The sequence below is a fragment of the Trichomycterus rosablanca genome, chromosome 1, assembly GCF_030014385.1.
Source record: "Trichomycterus rosablanca isolate fTriRos1 chromosome 1, fTriRos1.hap1, whole genome shotgun sequence".
Taxonomy (NCBI): Eukaryota; Metazoa; Chordata; class Actinopteri; order Siluriformes; family Trichomycteridae; genus Trichomycterus; species Trichomycterus rosablanca.
Genome location: NC_085988.1, coordinates 8603819 through 8627222, shown reverse-complemented (window position 1 = coordinate 8627222; position 23404 = coordinate 8603819). Strand labels below are relative to the sequence as shown.

The 23404-nt window shown below is 39.3% G+C and overlaps 1 protein-coding gene across 2 annotated transcripts in view; it reads left to right on the top strand.

Annotated features, from left to right (window-relative positions):
* The window catches only part of LOC134334175 (tenascin), a 90767-nt gene extending 67664 nt beyond the window's left edge, over positions 1-23103 (top strand). For both annotated transcript variants that reach the window (XM_063016502.1, XM_063016425.1), the window contains 9 exons: positions 148-267; positions 2180-2335; positions 7630-7772; positions 7856-7988; positions 9997-10148; positions 12666-12762; positions 16638-16799; positions 22347-22510; positions 22663-23103. In XM_063016502.1, the coding sequence (XP_062872572.1) occupies positions 148-267; positions 2180-2335; positions 7630-7772; positions 7856-7988; positions 9997-10148; positions 12666-12762; positions 16638-16799; positions 22347-22510; positions 22663-22758 (1223 nt within the window). In that variant the 3' untranslated portion in view covers positions 22759-23103. The remainder of the gene's footprint in view (positions 1-147; positions 268-2179; positions 2336-7629; positions 7773-7855; positions 7989-9996; positions 10149-12665; positions 12763-16637; positions 16800-22346; positions 22511-22662) is intronic.
* The last annotated feature ends 301 nt before the right edge of the window (positions 23104-23404 follow it).

Sequence of the window (23404 nt, the reverse complement as noted above, 5' to 3'; positions counted from 1 at the left end):
CCTCTGAGCTACCACTGCACCATATTCACATAGTTCCTGATACCAGACCTGTTTCCTCTGTTTGTTTCAGTCTTTGGTTCTTTCCTTCTGTTGTACTGTTTGTTTGTGAGTAATTCTGCGTGTCTTGATTGACTCTTGTCCTCCCAGTTCCTGACCCACCCACTGACCTCAGGGCCATCAACGTCACTGATACCAAAGCCATTCTGCTCTGGAGACCAGCGCTGGCAACCGTGGACCAGTACGTCATCGTTTACAGCCCGGAGAAAGGTCAGCTCTCTCTCTCTCTCTCTCTCTCTCTCTCTCTCTCTGTACTATAACTATAACTGTTTCCTACAGACATCATTAAATCTCCACTCAGGACGTTTTATTCCAGAACAGATTTATTCCTGCAGATGTAAATAAAATAAATGTACGTTCTGCTACTGTAGAGCCAAGAACCATAATAATAATAATCTAACGATATATAAACACAAAGCTGAGCTCATCTGTTAAACGTTCACTGAGATCACATTATTATGACAGGTTTTAAGCTAGACGTGATTAATCCCACGTTTCTGGGATGTGTTCCAAATGCAGCTCAGTTCTCTTCTCTCCCTTCCTCACACTGCAGAACCGTGTACATGAGGTGTAGTGCACTAATAACAAGGGGGAAAAAAACGCTGTAAAACCGAACTGCAAAGACGTTAAAGATGGCAACATTCAGGAAGAACAGTTTAAAATAATAATGTTCTAGACTGGTCCAATGTTCAAGAACTGCTGAACATCCTGGAAAATATCAAAATAGCAAATAATGACTGACGACTCAAGTAAAAACTAGTAAATTTTTTAACTAATAAACTTTCTAGAAAAGCTGAATATTTGAACTAAAAAATTAAAACAATAACATAAAAAGCTACCATCATAAACTGGGGTCTGCATACCAAACTTGGTTTTACCCGTCCTGGTGCCACTCACCTACTTCAATCTGGGCTTGACCCCGGCGCTGAGAGCACACTGACTAGTGCACCTTCCAATAGCTGGGCAGTTTTGCTCCCACACCCCATTCCCTGGACATTAGCCATTCATGTCCATATAAATACCCGACCAGCTGATAGCACCACTGAGATTTGAATCCCCACATCTTAGCGGTAGTGGAGTAGCATATTTTTAGGGCTGTGCCACCTGAGCGCCCACATTTAGCAGACGCCTTTATCCAAAGTGACTCACAGTACTGTGACAGTATACAGTCTAAGCTATTGATGGTTAAGGGCCCAACAGGGGCAACCTGGCAGTGGTGAGGTTTGCACCACGTTAGTACAACTGCCTAGCCAATTAATGGATATTCTGGAAAAACGGAATATTATAGAATATCTAAAAGCTCAATTAAGGCTTTATTATCATTATTCAGTGTCAAGTTCCGACTCCAGCCAAGGTGGCACAGCGGGATATTCTGCTAACACACCAGCGCTAAGATTCTGAACACCCAGGTTCGAATCTCGGCTCTGCTCTACTGGGCGCCATCTAGTGGGCACAATTGGCAGTCCCATCAGACTATCCCATCTACTATGTGGGTAGCACTGTCGCCTCACAGCAAGAAGGTCCTGGGTTCGATTCCCAGTTGAAGCGGGCCGGGTCCTTTCTGTGTGGAGTTTGCATGTTCTCCCTGTGTCTGTGTGGGTTTCCTCCGGGAGCTCCAGTTTTCTCCCACAGTCCAACGACATGAAGTCAGGTTAATTGGAGCTACTTATGTCGCCCTAAAGGTATGAGTTATTGGCCCAGTAAATCAGACCCACCGCGACCCTGACCAGGATAAAGCGGTGGTAGGTGAAGGTTTGGGTCTTCAGGCTTCTTAATACCCTAATTGCATCCATCCATCTTGTTGCTGGCTGTCCTCTTTCTCTTTTACCTTCAACTTTTTTACCTACAATTGAGTGTTAAGAGCCTTGCTCAGGGGCCCAAAAGTGGCAGCTTGGCAGTGGTGGGGCTTCTGATTGCTAGTCCAGTACCTTGACCACTAAGCTACCATTAAGAGGATTTCGAGCCTTGTTCAAGGCCCAAACAGTGGCTGCATGACAGAGCCAAGATTCAACCAACAGCTCTACTCACCAGGCGACCACTGGATTTGTGCTTGGAGTGAGAGGTTTGGTTAGATTGACATTCATGTTTGTGTGTGTGTGTGTGTGTGTGTGTGTGTGTGTAGCTCCAGGTTCAGAGTCCACAGTGAAGGTATCAGGTAACACGGTGGAGCAGCAGCTTCAGGCTCTGACGGCCGCCACCAAATACATCGTCAACATCTTCAGCCAGCTCGGAGAGGGAAGGAGCGCCGGCACACAAACCATCTTCACCACCACCAACGGTGAGAGCCCCGCCCTGTACGCTGTGTTAGTGTGTGTGAGTACAGTAGCGCCTCCTGCAGGGTGTGTTCAGGAGTGTTATGTAGGGCTCGGTCCATGTAATGTAAACACACTGTTCTGGTTCACGTACCTGGATCAGGTGCACAGCAGTGATCCTCAAGAGAACAATGACGTTCAGGAATTACTATTAATGACTGAACATTCTAAAACACTCAACCCTCAAAATGAAAATGAAGCTGAACTTTCTAAAACACTCAACCCTTTAAAAACAACTGAACGTTATAAAACACTCAACCTTCAAAATGAAGCTGAATGTTCTAAAACACACAACCCTCAAAATGAAGCTGAATGTTCTAAAACACTCAACCCTCAAAATGAAAATGAAGCTGAACTTTCTAAAACACTCAGCCCTTTAAAAACAGCTGAACGTTATAAAACACTCAACCCTTTAAATGAAGCTGAATGTTCTAAAACACTTAACCCTCAAAATGAAAATGAACTTTCTAAAACACTCAACCCTCAAAATGAAAATGAAGCTGAACTTTATAAAACACTCAACACTTTAAAAACAGCTAAACGTTATAAAACACTCAACCCTTTAAATGAAGCTGAATGTTCTAAAAGACTCAACCCTCAAAATGAAAATGAAGCTGAACTTTCTAAAACACTCAGCCCTTTAAAAACAGCTGAACGTTATAAAACACTCAACCATTTAAATGAAGCTGAATGTTCTAAAACACTCAACCCTCAAAATAAAAATGAAGCTGAACTTTCTAAAACACTCAACACTTTAAAAACAGCTGAATGTTATAAAACACTCAACCCTTTAAATGAAGCTGAATGTTCTAAAACACTCAACCCTTAAAATGAAGCTGAACTTTCTTAAACACTCAACCCTCAAAATGAAGCTGAACTTTCTAAAGCACTCAACCCTCAAAATAAGCTGAACTTTCTAAAACACTCAAACCTCAAAATGAAGCTGAACTTTCTAAAACACTCAACCCTCAAAATAAGCTGAACTTTCTAAAACACTCAACCCTTAAAATGAAGCTGAACTTTCTAAAACAGTCAACCCTCAAAATGAAGCTGAACTTTCTAAAACACTCAACCCTTAAAATGAAGCTGAACTTTCTAAAACACTTAACCCTTAAAATGAAGCTGAACTGTCTAAAACACTCAACCCTCAAAATGAAAATAAAGCTGATTTTTCTAAAACACTCAACCCTCAAAATGAAGCTGAACTTTCTAAAACCCTCAACCCTCAAAATGAAGCTGAACTTTCTAAAACACTCAACCCTTTAAAAACAGCTGAACGTTATAAAACACTCAACCCTGAAAATGAAAATGAAGCTGAACTTTCTAAAACACTCAACCCTCAAAATGAAGCTGAACTTTCTAAAACCCTCAACCCTCAAAATGAAGCTGAACTTTCTAAAACCCTCAAACCTCAAAATGAAGCTGAACTTTCTAAAACACTCAACCCTCAAAATGAAGCTGAACTTTCTAAAACACTCAACCCTCAAAATGAAGCTGAACTTTCTAAAACCCTCAACCCTCAAAATGAAGCTGAACTTTCTAAAACACTCAACCCTTAAAATGAAGCTGAACTTTCTAAAACACTTAACCCTTAAAATGAAGCTGAACTGTCTAAAACACTCAACCCTCAAAATGAAGCTGAACTTTCTAAAACACTCAACCCTTAAAATGAAGCTGAACTTTCTAAAACAGTCAACCCTCAAAATGAATCTGAACTTTCTAAAACACTCAACCCTTAAAATGAAGCTGAACTTTCTAAAACACTTAACCCTTAAAATGAAGCTGAACTGTCTAAAACACTCAACCCTCAAAATGAAAATAAAGCTGATTTTTCTAAAACACTCAACCCTCAAAATGAAGCTGAACTTTCTAAAACCCTCAACCCTCAAAATGAAGCTGAACTTTCTAAAACACTCAACCCTTTAAAAACAGCTGAACGTTATGAAACACTCAACCCTGAAAATGAAAATGAAGCTGAACTTTCTAAAACACTCAACCCTCAAAATGAAGCTGAACTTTCTAAAACCCTCAACCCTCAAAATGAAGCTGAACTTTCTAAAACCCTCAAACCTCAAAATGAAGCTGAACTTTCTAAAACACTCAACCCTCAAAATGAAGCTGAACTTTCTAAAACACTCAACCCTCAAAATGAAGCTGAACTTTCTAAAACCCTCAACCCTCAAAATGAAGCTGAACTTTCTAAAACCCTCAAACCTCAAAATGAAGCTGAACTTTCTAAAACACTCAACCCTCAAAATGAAGCTGAACTTTCTAAAACACTCAACCCTCAAAATGAAGCTGAACTTTCTAAAACACTCAACCCTCAAAATGAAGCTGAACTTTCTAAAACACTCAACCCTTAAAATGAAGCTGAACTTTCTAAAACCCTCAAACCTCAAAATGAAGCTGAACTTTCTAAAACACTCAACCCTCAAAATGAAGCTGAACTTTCTAAAACACTCAACCCTCAAAATGAAGCTGAACTTTCTAAAACCCTCAACCCTCAAAATGAAGCTGAACTTTCTAAAACCCTCAAACCTCAAAATGAAGCTGAACTTTCTAAAACACTCAACCCTCAAAATGAAGCTGAACTTTCTAAAACACTCAACCCTTAAAATGAAGCTGAACTTTCTAAAACAGTCAACCCTCAAAATGAATCTGAACTTTCTAAAACACTCAACCCTTAAAATGAAGCTGAACTTTCTAAAACACTTAACCCTTAAAATGAAGCTGAACTGTCTAAAACACTCAACCCTCAAAATGAAAATAAAGCTGATTTTTCTAAAACACTCAACCCTCAAAATAAAGCTGAACTTTCTAAAACCCTCAACCCTCAAAATGAAGCTGAACTTTCTAAAACACTCAACCCTTTAAAAACAGCTGAACGTTATGAAACACTCAACCCTGAAAATGAAAATGAAGCTGAACTTTCTAAAACACTCAACCCTCAAAATGAAGCTGAACTTTCTAAAACCCTCAACCCTCAAAATGAAGCTGAACTTTCTAAAACCCTCAAACCTCAAAATGAAGCTGAACTTTCTAAAACACTCAACCCTCAAAATGAAGCTGAACTTTCTAAAACACTCAACCCTCAAAATGAAGCTGAACTTTCTAAAACCCTCAACCCTCAAAATGAAGCTGAACTTTCTAAAACCCTCAAACCTCAAAATGAAGCTGAACTTTCTAAAACACTCAACCCTCAAAATGAAGCTGAACTTTCTAAAACACTCAACCCTCAAAATGAAGCTGAACTTTCTAAAACACTCAACCCTCAAAATGAAGCTGAACTTTCTAAAACACTCAACCCTTAAAATGAAGCTGAACTTTCTAAAACCCTCAAACCTCAAAATGAAGCTGAACTTTCTAAAACACTCAACCCTCAAAATGAAGCTGAACTTTCTAAAACACTCAACCCTCAAAATGAAGCTGAACTTTCTAAAACCCTCAACCCTCAAAATGAAGCTGAACTTTCTAAAACCCTCAAACCTCAAAATGAAGCTGAACTTTCTAAAACACTCAACCCTCAAAATGAAGCTGAACTTTCTAAAACACTCAACCCTTAAAATGAAGCTGAACTTTCTAAAACAGTCAACCCTCAAAATGAATCTGAACTTTCTAAAACACTCAACCCTTAAAATGAAGCTGAACTTTCTAAAACACTTAACCCTTAAAATGAAGCTGAACTGTCTAAAACACTCAACCCTCAAAATGAAAATAAAGCTGATTTTTCTAAAACACTCAACCCTCAAAATGAAGCTGAACTTTCTAAAACCCTCAACCCTCAAAATGAAGCTGAACTTTCTAAAACACTCAACCCTTTAAAAACAGCTGAACGTTATGAAACACTCAACCCTGAAAATGAAAATGAAGCTGAACTTTCTAAAACACTCAACCCTCAAAATGAAGCTGAACTTTCTAAAACCCTCAACCCTCAAAATGAAGCTGAACTTTCTAAAACCCTCAAACCTCAAAATGAAGCTGAACTTTCTAAAACACTCAACCCTCAAAATGAAGCTGAACTTTCTAAAACACTCAACCCTCAAAATGAAGCTGAACTTTCTAAAACCCTCAACCCTCAAAATGAAGCTGAACTTTCTAAAACCCTCAAACCTCAAAATGAAGCTGAACTTTCTAAAACACTCAACCCTCAAAATGAAGCTGAACTTTCTAAAACACTCAACCCTCAAAATGAAGCTGAACTTTCTAAAACACTCAACCCTCAAAATGAAGCTGAACTTTCTAAAACACTCAACCCTTAAAATGAAGCTGAACTTTCTAAAACCCTCAAACCTCAAAATGAAGCTGAACTTTCTAAAACACTCAACCCTCAAACTTTCTAAAACACTCAACCCTCAAAATGAAGCTGAACTTTCTAAAACACTCAACCCTCAAAATGAAGCTGAACTTTCTAAAACACTCAACCCTTAAAATGAAGCTGAACTTTCTAAAACACTTAACCCTTAAAATGAAGCTGAACTGTCTAAAACACTCAACCCTCAAAATGAAGCTGAACTTTCTAAAACACTCAACCCTTAAAATGAAGCTGAACTTTCTAAAACAGTCAACCCTCAAAATGAATCTGAACTTTCTAAAACACTCAACCCTTAAAATGAAGCTGAACTTTCTAAAACACTTAACCCTTAAAATGAAGCTGAACTGTCTAAAACACTCAACCCTCAAAATGAAAATAAAGCTGATTTTTCTAAAACACTCAACCCTCAAAATGAAGCTGAACTTTCTAAAACCCTCAACCCTCAAAATGAAGCTGAACTTTCTAAAACACTCAACCCTTTAAAAACAGCTGAACGTTATAAAACACTCAACCCTGAAAATGAAAATGAAGCTGAACTTTCTAAAACACTCAACCCTCAAAATGAAGCTGAACTTTCTAAAACCCTCAACCCTCAAAATGAAGCTGAACTTTCTAAAACCCTCAAACCTCAAAATGAAGCTGAACTTTCTAAAACACTCAACCCTCAAAATGAAGCTGAACTTTCTAAAACACTCAACCCTCAAAATGAAGCTGAACTTTCTAAAACACTCAACCCTCAAAATGAAGCTGAACTTTCTAAAACCCTCAACCCTCAAAATGAAGCTGAACTTTCTAAAACCCTCAACCCTCAAAATGAAGCTGAACTTTCTAAAACACTCAACCCTCAAAATGAAGCTGAACTTTGTAAAACCCTCAAAATGAATTATAGCAACCAGTTGTTGAACGATTAACATGACGTTTTTGAAAGCCTGTTCCTGTATCCGGCAGGCGTCGGCGTAAAAGGGGAGGGACCCCGGGACCTGACGGCCAGTCAGGTCACCCCGCGTACGGCCGTGTTGTCGTGGAAACCACCGTCTTTACCCGTGACCAGCTACAAGCTGGTATATTTCACAGAGGGAGGAGAGCGCAAGGTGAGCCGCCGGCCAGGTCACATGACTTCTCTCATCATAACAGACGTAAATTAATTGATTTCTGTGCCCTCTCTGCCCAACAGGAGGTGACCCTTGACCCCAATGCCAGAGAGCACAAGCTGAAGCGGCTGCGCTCCTCATCTAAGTACACGGCTCAGCTGCAGGGCGAGAGAGGAGGCGTCTACACCGCCGCCATCTCCACCGAATTCACTACAGGTGCGTCATATCCACACTACAGTGCCAGAAGTATGTGGACACCTGACCAGTGGCTTGTTGGAAAGGTTTTTACCACAAGATTATGAGTGTGTCTGTGGGAAGTTGTGCCCATTTGGTCAAAAAAAGCCTTTGTGAGGTCAGGTGCTGATGCTGGATGAGAAGAACTGGCTTACAATCCATGTTTCAGTTCATTCCAAAGCTGTTCGATGAGGTTCCAGAGCTCAGTGCAGAACACTGGAGTTCCTTGCTTTGTGGGCCTTCACTAAACTGTTCCTGCAAAGGTATAAGCATATCGTTTATAGAATTGGTTTTATGCACTTGTTAGCAATGGGTGTGGCTTAAACCTGATAAACCTGATAATTAAAAGGGGTGTCCACACACTTTTGGACGTATAGTTGTACGTACTGCATTATACGACAGGTACTTCTGACCACACGATAAGGATGCAGGATGTTTCCTGGTTGCTAGGTAACAGCATCAGCCTCAGCAGCATGAGTGATGCAGCAGTGGCGCTCGTGTCATTAAAGAAAAATCGACCCATCAGGGTACATGTAGAACATGTAGTACATGTAGAACCCGTCTCAGCTCCTCATCCAACATTTTGTTTACATTCTTTAATTGCACAATAACACAGTGAACACATTCACACATACAATCAGTTATAATCAATAATAACTTCTCATTATATTTATATATCTGATATATATCTGATTTACTTTGTCCCACTGTTTTACATTTTACATTTACAGCATGTAGTGGACGCTTTTATCAAAAGCAACTTATGACAGAATACAGACTAAACAAATGAGGGTTAAGGGTAGGGCTTGAACCAGCAACCTTCTGATGACTAGTCCAGTACCTAAACTACTGAGCTACCGTTACCCTAGTGCTTATTTATATTATTATTATTATTATTATTATTACCATTTTATTTGTATTACTATTGTATTATAATTTAATTATATTATATATTTTTTTATTAATTTTTTGTATTACTATAATTTTTACTATTAATTGTATTTTAATGATTATTATTCTTATATTATTAATATTTTATTATTATTATTACTATTTTATTTTTATTATTATTATTTTATTATAGTTTTATAATTATTATATTTTATTATTGATATTTTATTATTGATATTTTATGATTATTATTTTATTATTATTATTTAAATGATATTTTATTATTAATACCATTTAATTTGTATTATTATTGTACTGTTATTTTATTATAATATTATATTTTTATTGAGATTTAATTACTATTATTATTATTATTATTATTGCATTATTATTTTTAATTATAATTTTTTTACTATATTTTATTATTAATTGTATGATTACTATTCTTATGTAGATATTTTATTATTATTATTTTATTATTTTTATTATTTCATTATTGATATTGTTTTTTATGATTACTATTTTATTATTATTATTAGTTCATTATTATTATTATTATTATTTCATTATTATTATTATTTTATTTTATTATTATTATTATTATTTATTTTTTTTATATTTCATTTTTATTATTATTTTATTATTATTGTTGTTGTTGTTGTTATTATCATTATTATTATTATTACATTTACATTTACATTTTTGGCATTTAGCAGACGCTTTTATCAAAAGCGACTTACAGTACTGTGACAGTATACTGTCTAAGCAATTGAGGGTTAAGGGCCTTGCTCAAGGGCCCAACAGTGGCAACCTGGCAGTGGTGGGGCTTGAACCAACGACCTTTCGATTACTAGTCCTGTACCTTACTCTCTAGGCTACAACTGCCCTCATTATTAATTATAATGATGATAATTATAATAATGATAATAAATTAAGTATAGAATGAACACATTCTTTTGCGCCCCTGATCAAGGCCCTTGACCCTCAATTGCTTACATCGTACCAAGTACCAAGTGTAAATCGATTTAGCTAGTTGATTTGAGATGTGTTAATACTCACGGTTCTGGACCGGGATGTTTGTTTTGTTTCTCTCTCGCAGGTCCTCTGAGGTTCCCGTTCCCCACTGATTGCTCTCAGGAGGTTCTGAACGGAATAACTGAGTCGGACGTAACAGAGATTTTTCCTGGAGGAAAAGATGGAAAACCTGTTCTGGTGTACTGTGATATGGAGACGGATGGAGGAGGATGGACGGTAAGCGATGATGCTGGACTGGATTAGCTTCAGGTGTTAGACTCGTATTAATGTCCAGTGGCATCTCTGGCACAGAAAGCCTGGTGGGGCACAATAAACTCTGTATGGGTGAGACTGGCCTCGCACCCGAATCCACTGAAGTACGGGTGAATAAGAGGGGTTCAGAGGGAGCGTTTGGCATGCGAATGTACCCTCCTCAGACGCCACCAGGGTCTCCAGGGGTGGAAGAGTAACTCCCAGGCTATGATGAACTGGGAGAAAAAGGGAGCTTTTCCTACCTGGATCTGTCACTTTCAATAGCCACCACCAATCTGATACCACCAAGTGTCTGATAAACAGCATATATCAGACACTTTGATCCAAAGAGACTAACAATGACCTTGCTCAAGGGCCCAACAATGACAAACTGGTGGCAGTGGGGCTTAAACTAGTGACTGATTACTATTCCAGTACCCTAATCACTCCTGGAGCACCGTACTGGGCAGAACTGGTTGGTTGTTTCTGGCGCAGTGGAGGCCGTACTGAAATCTTAATTCCTAAAGCAGTGCAGATGTGCGTGATGGGTCGTTGCTCTGCTGGATCTCCAGGATCTGACACATTTGTGGTAATCGTCCTTGGTTATTATCCCGTCCACTTTCTGCCATACACCAGGTTCCGTTAGCAGCAGTGAAATGAAGTGAGTGTGTGTGTGTGTGTGTACGGTGTGGTGTGTGTTCCAGTAGAACGGCCTTCTCAGAGGGTTTCGGATTATTTCAAGTAGTACTGATCCGAGTGTCAGCACTAAGCGTTAGGTCTGTATCGGTGCGACTACTGAAGGGCTGCAGAGTACATTTATTATGTCAGAATAAATGTATTTACCATATACACCGATCAGCCATAACATTAAAACCACCTCCTTGTTTCTACACTCACTGTCCATTTTATCAGCTCCACTTACCATATAGAAGCACTTTGTAGTTCTACAATTACTGACTGTAGTCCATCTGTTTCTCTACATGCTTCGTTAGCTTCTTTCACCCTGTTCTTCAATGATCAGGACCCCCACAGAGCAGGTATTATTTAGGTGGTGGATCATTCTCAGCACTGCAGTGACACTGACATGGTGGTGGTGTGTTAGTGTGTGTTGTGCTGGTATGAGTGGATCAGACACAGCAGCGCTGCTGGAGGTTTTAAATACCGTGTCCACTCACTGTCCACTGTATTAGTCAGTCCTACCCAGTTGGTCCACCTTGTAGATGTAAAGTTTGAGTTGGTCATCATCTAGACCTTCATCAGTGGTCACAGGACGCTGCCCACGGGGCGCTGTTGGCTGGATATTTTTGGTTGGTGGACTATTCTCAGTCCAGCAGTGACAATGAGGTGTTTAAAAACTACAGCAGTGACAGTGAGTCTGATCCACTCATACCAGCACAACACACACTAACACACCACCACCATGTCACTGCAGTGCTGAGAATGATCCACCACCTAAATAATACCTGCTCTGTGGGGGTCCTGACCATTGAAGAACCGGGTGAAAGAAGCTAACGAAGCATGTAGAGAAACAGATGGACTACAGTCAGTAATTGTAGAACTACAAAGTGCTTATATATGGTAAGTGGAGCTGATAAAATGGACAGTGAGTGTAGAAACAAGGAGGTGGTTTTATTGTTATGGCTGATTGGCTAACAGGTGTGATAAATCAATTATATAAAGGAAATTAGGTCCTTTCCTGTTCCAGCATAAAAGTTAGCTCTATAATGAAACTCCAGTGACCTGCACATGCTTTAAATTACAGGGGGTAAAACTAACATTTCAGGGGATTGTTAGTTAGCTAATCTGTAACCGGAACATCAACAACGTTAGTGCCCAGCCGTTCAAATGCTGTCACTTTTGACTCAGTGGGCACAAATTCCCATACACAGACACACTTTAAAGTCTTGAAAAAGTGAGAAGCTTCTCAGAAGAGCGGCTGTTGTTCTAGCTGAAAAGATCACAAAGAGGTCACTATATTTTAATACAGCTTGTTTTTGAAATGTCATGGTCAGGTGTCCGAATACTTTTGGCCATATAGTGTACGTGCTGTCCACAGACTGTCCTCATGTGGTTTTTTTTAATAATTACAAGTGAGGCTGCTTAGGTGGCGCAGCGGTAAAACACGCCAGGGTTCCTCATAACTGGTGCAATTACGACCTCTGCTGGCTGATGGATGGCGTGTGCACAGAGTTGAGGAATAATGCTGATCAGGGTGTGGCTCTCTGTGCACAGGGCTGATCAGCATATTAACTCCCCTCGTGCAGGTGTAAAGAGTCGGTACTGCTCATGTGTCGGAGGGGGCGTGTGTCAGTTGCGAAGGCCCTCAGTGAGCAGTGGAGGGTTGTATCGGTAGAGGTGAAGCGTGACGCAACCAGGGTAATTGGATACGACTAGATTAGGGGTGAAAATTGGGGGGGGGGGGGGGGGGGTAATAATAATAATTACAAGTGGAAATGTTAACGTGTGTGTGTGTGTGTGTGTGTGTGTGTGTGTGTGCTGCAGGTTTTCCAGAGAAGGAAGGACGGCAAAGTAAACTTCTTTAGAAACTGGCCGGACTACAGAAAGGGATTCGGAGACCTGGAAGGAGAGTTCTGGCTCGGTAAGGACACGAATCGGACGATTTAATGTCGCTGCACTGACCAGAACGGACACAAACAGGACCGCTGTGAATAAAAAATAAATCATGTAAATGCAGACAACAAAACAAAAAGTACAGAGCTCTTATAACCTGTACAGCGCACTTATAACCAGTACAGAGCTCTTATAACCAGTACAGAGCTCTTATAACCAGTACAGCGCACTTATAACCAGTACAGAGCTCTTATAACCAGTACAGAGCTCTTATAACCAGTACAGAGCACTTATAACCAGTACAGAGCTCCAGTACAGAGCTCTTATAACCAGTACAGAGCACTTATAACCAGTACAGAGCTCCAATACAGAGCTCTTATAACCAGTACCGAGCTCTTATAACCAGTACAGAGCTCTTATAACCAGTACAGAGCTCTTATAACCAGTACAGAGCACTTATAACCAGTACAGAGCTCCAGTACAGAGCTCTTATAGCCAGTACAGCGCACTTATAACCAGTACAGAGCTCTTATAACCAGTACAGAGCTCTTATAACCATTACAGAGCTCTTATAACCGGTACAGAGCACTTATAACCAGTACAGAGCTCCAGTACAGAGCTCTTATAACCAGTACAGCGCACTTATAACCAGTACAGAGCTCTTATAACCAGTACAGAGCTCTTATAACCATTACAGAGCTCTTATAACCAGTACAGAGCACTTATAACCAGTACAGAGCTCCAGTACAGAGCTCTTATAACCAGTACAGCGCACTTATAACCAGTACAGCGCACTTATAACCAGTACAGAGCTCCAGTACAGAGCTCTTATAACCAGTACAGAGCACTTCTAACCAGTACAGAGCTCCAATACAGAGCTCTTATAACCAGTACCGAGCTCTTATAACCAGTACAGAGCTCTTATAACCAGTTCAGAGCTCTTATAACCAGTACAGAGCACTTATAACCAGTACAGAGCTCCAGTACAGAGCTCTTAGAGCAGGGGTGGGCAATTAAATTTTCCAAGGGGCCACATAAGAAACTGGGACTGTTGTGGAGGGCCGGACCAATAAGGTGAACTTAATTCTGCTCAATATAAATTTTATCTCTTTATTTACATTTACATTTACATTTTCAGCATTTAGCGTTTACGTCTTTATCCAAAGCGACTTACATTACAGTTACACTATACAGTCTGAGCAATTGAGGGTTAAGGGCCTTGCTCAAGGGCCCAAAAGCAGCAACCTGGCAGTGGAGGGGCTTGAACCAGCGACCTTGTATTTACTAGTCCAGTACCTTAAGCACTAGGCTACAACTGCCCACTCTTTATGAGAAGCAGTCAATTGTGCAGTTCTAATAAGCTGTTAATGTTTAGATGTTACAATCAGAAAATTAGAAGTAGGCAGAGAAAAAACATCAACATTATTTCACTATTTAAACAAATAAAAAGCAAAAAAACTAATGTGAACAAATGTGCAGATTTTTAAACTATTTTGTTTGGAGTCTAATTACCACATTTGTTTTTCAGTCCTTTGTTATTGTTGGATATTCTTTTTAAAATCACAGAGCTGGTGTTGACTGCTTCAGTTCTGGATGTGTTAAACTTTATAAAAAGTATTTGTTGCTTTTGCAGTTTAGATAGTGAAGCTTCAGGTGTGACGCTCTGCATCGTTCATATTGTTGTATTTCTCTGTTTAGTACCGCAACAGCGATTTAGAGCCTAAATTGTGATCGTTAAACAGCTTTACATCTAACTTCAGTAAATAAATACTTCAGAAGTTCATGTCTTGTTAAAAACTCCACCGTCAATCACACTCAGTTCTGTTCGCATTACGGTGAAGCTGATACACTCGCGCACACGAAAACGAAATTTACTGATATTTAAAGACACAGCGCTCCCGTCAAAATCAATCCTGTTATACTGCATGTTTGATGTACATTTATTTACATCTAATTTTTAGTTGCCTCGAACCTCATGCGGGCCGGTTGGAGATGTCTCGCGGGCCGGATGTGGCCCGCGGGCCGTACAATGCCCAGGTCTGTCTTAGAGCCAGTACAGCGCACTTATAACCAGTACAGAGCTCTTATAACCAGTACAGAGCTCTTATAACCATTACAGAGCTCTTATAACCAGTACAGAGCACTTATAACCAGTACAGAGCTCCAGTACAGAGCTCTTATAACCAGTACAGCGCACTTATAACCAGTACAGAGCTCTTATAACCAGTACAGAGCTCTTATAACCATTACAGAGCTCTTATAACCAGTACAGAGCACTTATAACCAGTACAGAGCTCCAGTACAGAGCTCTTATAACCAGTACAGCGCACTTATAACCATTACAGAGCTCTTATAACCAGTACAGAGCACTTATAACCAGTACAGAGCTCCAGTACAGAGCTCTTATAACCAGTACAGAGCTCTTATAACCAGTACAGAGCTCTTATAACCAGTACAGAGCACTTATAACCAGTACAGAGCTCCAGTACAGAGCTCTTATAACCAGTACAGAGCACTTATAACCAGTACAGAGCTCCAATACAGAGCTCTTATAACCAGTACAGAGCTCTTATAACCAGTACAGAGCACTTATAACCAGTACAGAGCTCCAATACAGAGCTCTTATAACCAGTACAGCGCACTTATAACCAGTACAGAGCTCTTATAACCAGTACAGAGCTCTTATAACCAGTACAGCGCACTTATAACCAGTACAGAGCTCTTATAACCAGTACAGAGCTCTTATAACCAGTACAGAGCACTTATAACCAGTACAGAGCTCCAGTACAGAGCTCTTATAACCAGTACAGAGCACTTATAACCAGTACAGAGCGCTTATAACCAGTAATAACGGAGAGAAATTGAGTGTTTCTATGTCGTACTTTTAGTACATTCAGCCACGTTATGCTTTATTTTTTACATTATGCTTTTTTGACTCTCCCGAGAAGATTTAAAACCCCAAGCTGCATAAACACCACATGTGAAGTAAATCCAGTTAAACACAGATACATGTGGAGATTTTAGACTGGATTTGATGGTAATTTCACACAGATGTTTGTTCGTGTCATGGAACTGTAATGATGTTTTATCACTCAAGCCGAGCGCTGAGCAAATCTGTTATTTGCGCCGAGAGTCGCGGTGAGAGTGAAGCACAAAACACTTCTCACGTCAATGAACTAAAGAAAACATCACCAACAGCTGATCCATGCTTTTTACATAAAAACCAACATCTGTAACAACAGCACAAATCCCCACAGGTAATCTACACGCTCCACCATCATGTTACTCTTTACTTTCATTATGTAACACCCACCGTTGATGACGCAGGCTTGGTTCCCAAAAACTGGTGGAAACGCGGGTCGGTTCTCTACAAAACATTAAGGTTCGAAGAAACCTGAACAGAACCGGTTCAAGAACCAGAGTTCTTTTGGTGGAAAAGCGCTAACAGAGCTCAACAAGGGCTGTACCAAAAACTTGGGATACACCCTAGGACAGAAAGTATGTGGAAGCTTGACCATCAGTTTGCTGGACGTTCCATTCCAAATTAATAAAGACCATTAAGAGAATATCGTTCACCCTACAGCCATGTAATTACCTTTCTTTGTTAGCATTAGCATTTACTTTATTATTTCTTTATTATTTCACTGAGGAACATTACAATACAAGAGTTAAACTGCTGTAGGGTGAATTAGTAGTTCTGAAGTTCTAAACTTTTGTATTGTTATGTGTGCAAAATAAACTCCAATTAAATAATAAAGTAAATGCTAATGCTAACTGCTATTTATTATGCCTTCATTTTATAAATCGGTTTGTTTACATGACGTTAGACGGTCTGTGCTGCCACCTGGTGGAGAAACTACTGCACAACAATCATGTCTTTCTCTCTCTGTCTCTCATGTTCAGGTAACGATTTACTCCACAATCTCACCACCATGACTCCAATGAGTATGAGAGTGGATCTGAGATTAGGAGGCCAGTCGGTCTACGCTCACTACTCCTCTTTCTCCATTGACAATATGAAGAAACACTACTTAGTCCGAGTGTCTGGATATACGGGCACAGCCGGTGAGTCTCCACCAAATACAGCCAGATTCGGCTAATCAGTACATGTGCTGGGGTGTGTTTTATTATTTATTATAAATGTATGATGAAATGGTAATGGATCAATTCAACCATCACACACACCATACATAATGCAGTCATATCAGTACCACAAACTACCAATACACTCTACCATAACCACATACTACCAATATACACTCTACCAGTACCACACACTACCAATACACTCTACCATAACTACATACTACCAATATACACTCTACCATAACCACATACTACCAATATACACTCTACTATAACTACATACTACCAATATACACTCTACTATAACTACATACTACCAATATACACTCTACTATAACTACATACTACCAATATACACTCTACCATAACCACATACTACCAATATACACTCTACCATAACCACATACTACCAATATACACTCTACCATAACCACATACTACCAATTTACACTCTACCATAACCACATACTACCAATATACACTCTACTATAACTACATACTACCAATATACACTCTACTATAACTACATACTACCAATATACACTCTACCATAACCACATACTACCAATATACACTCTACCATAACCACTCACTACCAATATACACTCTACTATAACTACATACTACCAATATACACTCTACTATAACTACATACTACCAATATACACTCTACCATAACCACATACTACCAATATACACTCTACCATAACCACATACTACCAATATACACTCTACCATAACCACATACTACCAATATACACTCTACCATAACCACATACTACCAATATACACTCTACTATAACTACATACTACCAATATACACTCTACTATAACTACATACTACCAATATACACTCTACCATAACCACATACTACCAATATACACTCTACCATAACCACTCACTACCAATATACACTCTACTATAACTACATACTACCAATATACACTCTACTATAACTACATACTACCAATATACACTCTACCAGTACCACACACTACCAATACACTCTACTATAACCACATACTACCAATATACACTCTACCATAACCACATACTACCAATATACACTCTACCAGTACCACACACTACCAATATACACTCTACCATAACCACATACTACCAATATACACTCTACCATAACCACATACTACCAATACACTCTACTATAACTACATACTACCAATATACACTCTACCATAACCACATACTACCAATATACACTCTACCAGTACCACACACTACCAATACACACTCTACCATAACCACATACTACCAATATACACTCTACCATAACCACACACTACCAATATACACTCTACCATAACCACATACTACCAATACACTCTACCATAACCACATACTACCAATACACTCTACCATAACCACATACTACCAATACACTCTACCATAACCACATACTACCAATATACACTCTACCATAACTAGATACTACCAATATACACTCTACCATAACCACATACTACCAATATACACTCTACCATAACCACATACTACCAATACACTCTACCATAACTAGATACTACCAATATACACTCTACCATAACCACATACTACCAATATACACTCTACCATAACCACATACTACCAATATACACTCTACCATAACCACTCACTACCAATATACACTCTACCATAACTAGATACTACCAATATACACTCTACCATAACCACATACTACCAATACACTCTACCATAACTACATACTACCAATATACACTCTACCATAACCACATACTACCAATATACACTCTACCATAACCACATACTACCAATATACACTCTACCATAACCACTCACTACCAATATACACTCTACCATAACTAGATACTACCAATATACACTCTACCATAACCACACACTACCAATACACTCTACAATAACTAGATACTACCAATACACTCTACCATAACCACACCCTACCAATATACACTCTACCATAACCGATACACTCTACCATAACCACACCCTACCAATATACACTCTACCATAACCACTCACTGCCAATACACTCTACCATAACCACACCCTACCAATATACACTCTACCATAACCACTCACTACCAATATACACTCTACCATAACCACTCACTGCCAATACACTCTACCATAACCACACCCTACCAATATACTCTACCATAACCACTCACTACCAATATACACTCTACCATAACCACATACTACCAATATACACTCTACCATAACCGATACACTCTACCATAACCACACCCTACCAATATACACTCTACCATAACCACTCACTGCCAATACACTCTACCATAACCACACCCTACCAATATACACTCTACCATAACCACTCACTACCAATATACACTCTACCATAACCACACCCTACCAATATACACTCTACCATAACCACATACTACCAATATACACTCTACCATAACCACATACTACCAATACACTCTACCATAACTAGATACTACCAATATACACTCTACCATAACCACATACTACCAATATACACTCTACCATAACCACATACTACCAATATACACTCTACCATAACCACTCACTACCAATATACACTCTACCATAACTAGATACTACCAATATACACTCTACCATAACCACATACTACCAATACACTCTACAATAACTAGATACTACCAATACACTCTACCATAACCACACCCTACCAATATACACTCTACCATAACCGATACACTCTACCATAACCACACCCTACCAATATACACTCTACCATAACTAGATACTACCAATATACACTCTACCATAACCACATACTACCAATATACACTCTACCATAACCACACCCTACCAATATACACTCTACCATAACTAGATACTACCAATATACACTCTACCATAACCACTCACTGCCAATACACTCTACCATAACCACACCCTACCAATATACACTCTACCATAACCACATACTACCAATATACACTCTACCATAACCACACCCTACCAATATACACTCTACCATAACTAGATACTACCAATATACACTCTACCATAACCACTCACTGCCAATACACTCTACCATAACCACACCCTACCAATATACACTCTACCATAACTAGATACTACCAATATACACTCTACCATAACCACTCACTGCCAATACACTCTACCATAACCACACCCTACCAATATACACTCTACCATAACCACTCACTACCAATACACTCTACCATAACCACACCCTACCAATATACACTCTACCATAACCGATACACTCTACCATAACCACACCCTACCAATATACACTCTACCATAACCACTCACTGCCAATACACTCTACCATAACCACACCCTACCAATATACACTCTACCAGTACCACACACTACCAATACACTCTACAATAACTAGATACTACCAATACACTCTACCATAACCACACCCTACCAATATACACTCTACCATAACCGATACACTCTACCATAACCACACCCTACCAATATACACTCTACCATAACCACTCACTGCCAATACACTCTACCATAACCACACCCTACCAATATACACTCTACCAGTACCAAACACTACCAATACACTCTACAATAACTAGATACTACCAATAAAACTCTACCATAACCACACCCTACCAATATACACTCTACCATAACCGATACACTCTACCATAACCACACCCTACCAATATACACTCTACCATAACCACTCACTGCCAATACACTCTACCATAACCACACCCTACCAATATACACGCTACCATAACCACTCACTGCCAATACACTCTACCATAACCACACCCTACCAATATACACTCTACCATAACCACTCACTACCAATACACTCTACCATAACCACATACTACCAATATACACTCTACCATAACCACATACTACCAATATACACTCTACCATAACTACATACTACCAATATACACTCTACCATAACCACACCCTACCAATATACACTCTACCATAACCACTCACTGCCAATACACTCTACCATAACCACATACTACCAATATACACTCTACCAGTACCACATACTACCAATATACACTCTACCATAACCACACCCTACCAATATACACTCTACCATAACCACTCACTACCAATACACTCTACCATAACCACATACTACCAATATACACTCTACCATAACCACATACTACCAATATACACTCTACTATAACTACATACTACCAATATACACTCTACTATAACTACATACTACCAATATACACTCTACCATAACCACATACTACCAATATACACTCTACTATAACTACATACTACCAATATACACTCTACCATAACCACATACTACCAATATACACTCTACTATAACTACATACTACCAATATACACTCTACCATAACCACATACTACCAATATACACTCTACTATAACTACATACTACCAATATACACTCTACTATAACTACATACTACCAATATACACTCTACTATAACCACATACTACCAATATACACTCTACTATAACTACATACTACCAATATACACTCTACCATAACCACATACTACCAATATACACTCTACTATAACTACATACTACCAATATACACTCTACTATAACTACATACTACCAATATACACTCTACCATAACCACATACTACCAATATACACTCTACTATAACTACATACTACCAATATACACTCTACCATAACCACATACTACCAATATACATGCTACCATAACCACATACTACCAATATACACTCTACCATAACCGATACACTCTACCATAACCACACCCTACCAATATACACTCTACCATAACCACAAACGCTCTACTATATCTACTGCTGCAGTGATACTAATTGTGATACTAACCTTATTAAAGCTAATAACAGTCCACTGCCCCAAGACAATAGCTGTGTCCAAAATCGCATACTTAGAGAGTATGTACTAGATTGGAGGAAGTATGCACTACTCGGCCGGTAAAGAAGTACATACTTTCAGTACAGAAGTATGCAGTATGCACACAACACCGCTATTTACTACATCCGCCATCTTACCAACATCAAGTGATGACGTGAGGACGTGATGATGTAATATCACCATAGTTACAGACTCATTACAAACCCCACTCGCCAAAATTTTGGATATTTATCGTCTTTTTGTTATTTATTCGTCTTTAAAATTTTAATTTTATTTATCTTACTTACACTTGTAAACAGAGGACTCTCCGTCTTCCTCCATCTTTGTTGTTTCTTATTCCGCTTCGAACGCCTACGCAGCTCCAGTTGCATTATGGGATACATTAGCGGACCACAAGTGTGCATCGCTTGCATACTCAAATATGGCTGCCCAAGAAGTAGGTCATCCGGGTACTTCTCGCATAACTTTTTGTGTATACTATGTATTCGGACATACTAACCGCTCTCGCGTCCTCATTTCACGTACTATTAAGTATGGAAGTATGGACGCAGCTAATGGCTCATTTTTATTAATTAATTAGGTAGAGGAAAGCTGCTATCATAATAAATATATTATGAATAATTATTGTATTTTAACCCATGCAGGCGACTCTATGAAGTACCACGACAAGCGTCCGTTCTCAACACGCGATCGCGACCCTGCGCCCTTCATCACTCGCTGTGCCATGTCCTACAAAGGAGGCTGGTGGTACAAGAACTGTCACGAGGCTAACCTCAACGGCCTGTACAACACAGAAACCAACCAGCAGGTACACCCACATGCACCCACACACCCTGTATGGTCAAAAGTATGTGGACACACTTCCCAGCTAAGCCTAAAGTATTAAAGTACTTTAATCCCAACCATTTAGCCTACAGCACTGTAACCTGTAATATATGTGTGTGTGTGTGTTTACATTAGGGAGTGATCTGGACAGCGTGGAAGGGCAAAAACGTTTCCATTCCGTTCACCGAGATGAAGCTGCGTCCATCCTCCTTCAGACCAGGCGCTCAGTGATAAACCGAGCCAAGCCAGTGGAGAAGAATAACGTATACACACATGTACAGACACACACACTGATTTCAAACATTGTGTAACCAGATTTTGAAGCGTGAATCTACACACACACACACACACACACACACACTTAAAGAAGGTTTATTTCGTATAGTATATTGTACAGTTTGTGGATGCTCAGTTCTCTCTATATCCTGTGTATTTGTGGTAACACAGAGGTTCATCTGTCTGTACCCAGCTTGTATTTATCCATTCAGTTGTTGTTTTTTATTCTCTCATGTTCGTTCTGTTGTGTTTTCTGGTGCTCAAATGCTGCACAGGATAATTAAACGTAATTAAATGTTAAACGTCATTCTTGTCTCGACTCCTGATTGTAATCAGTGGTTGCTATTTAAATAAAGATATATTATGACATGTTTAGAGGTCACTTCTTCACTGGGACTACCAGGAACAGAGGTCAAGCTTCCTTCATGAAGACTGACAGGTACAGGGACTGCACACACTTTACATTTACAGCATGTAGCAGATGTAACTGAGGGCTGCTTAGGCGCCCAACTGTGGTAACTTGGCCGAGGTGGGGCTTAAACCAGAGACTGGAGACTTTACTGGAGCTGACAGTTACAACACCCGCTTTGTTAAGATGTGA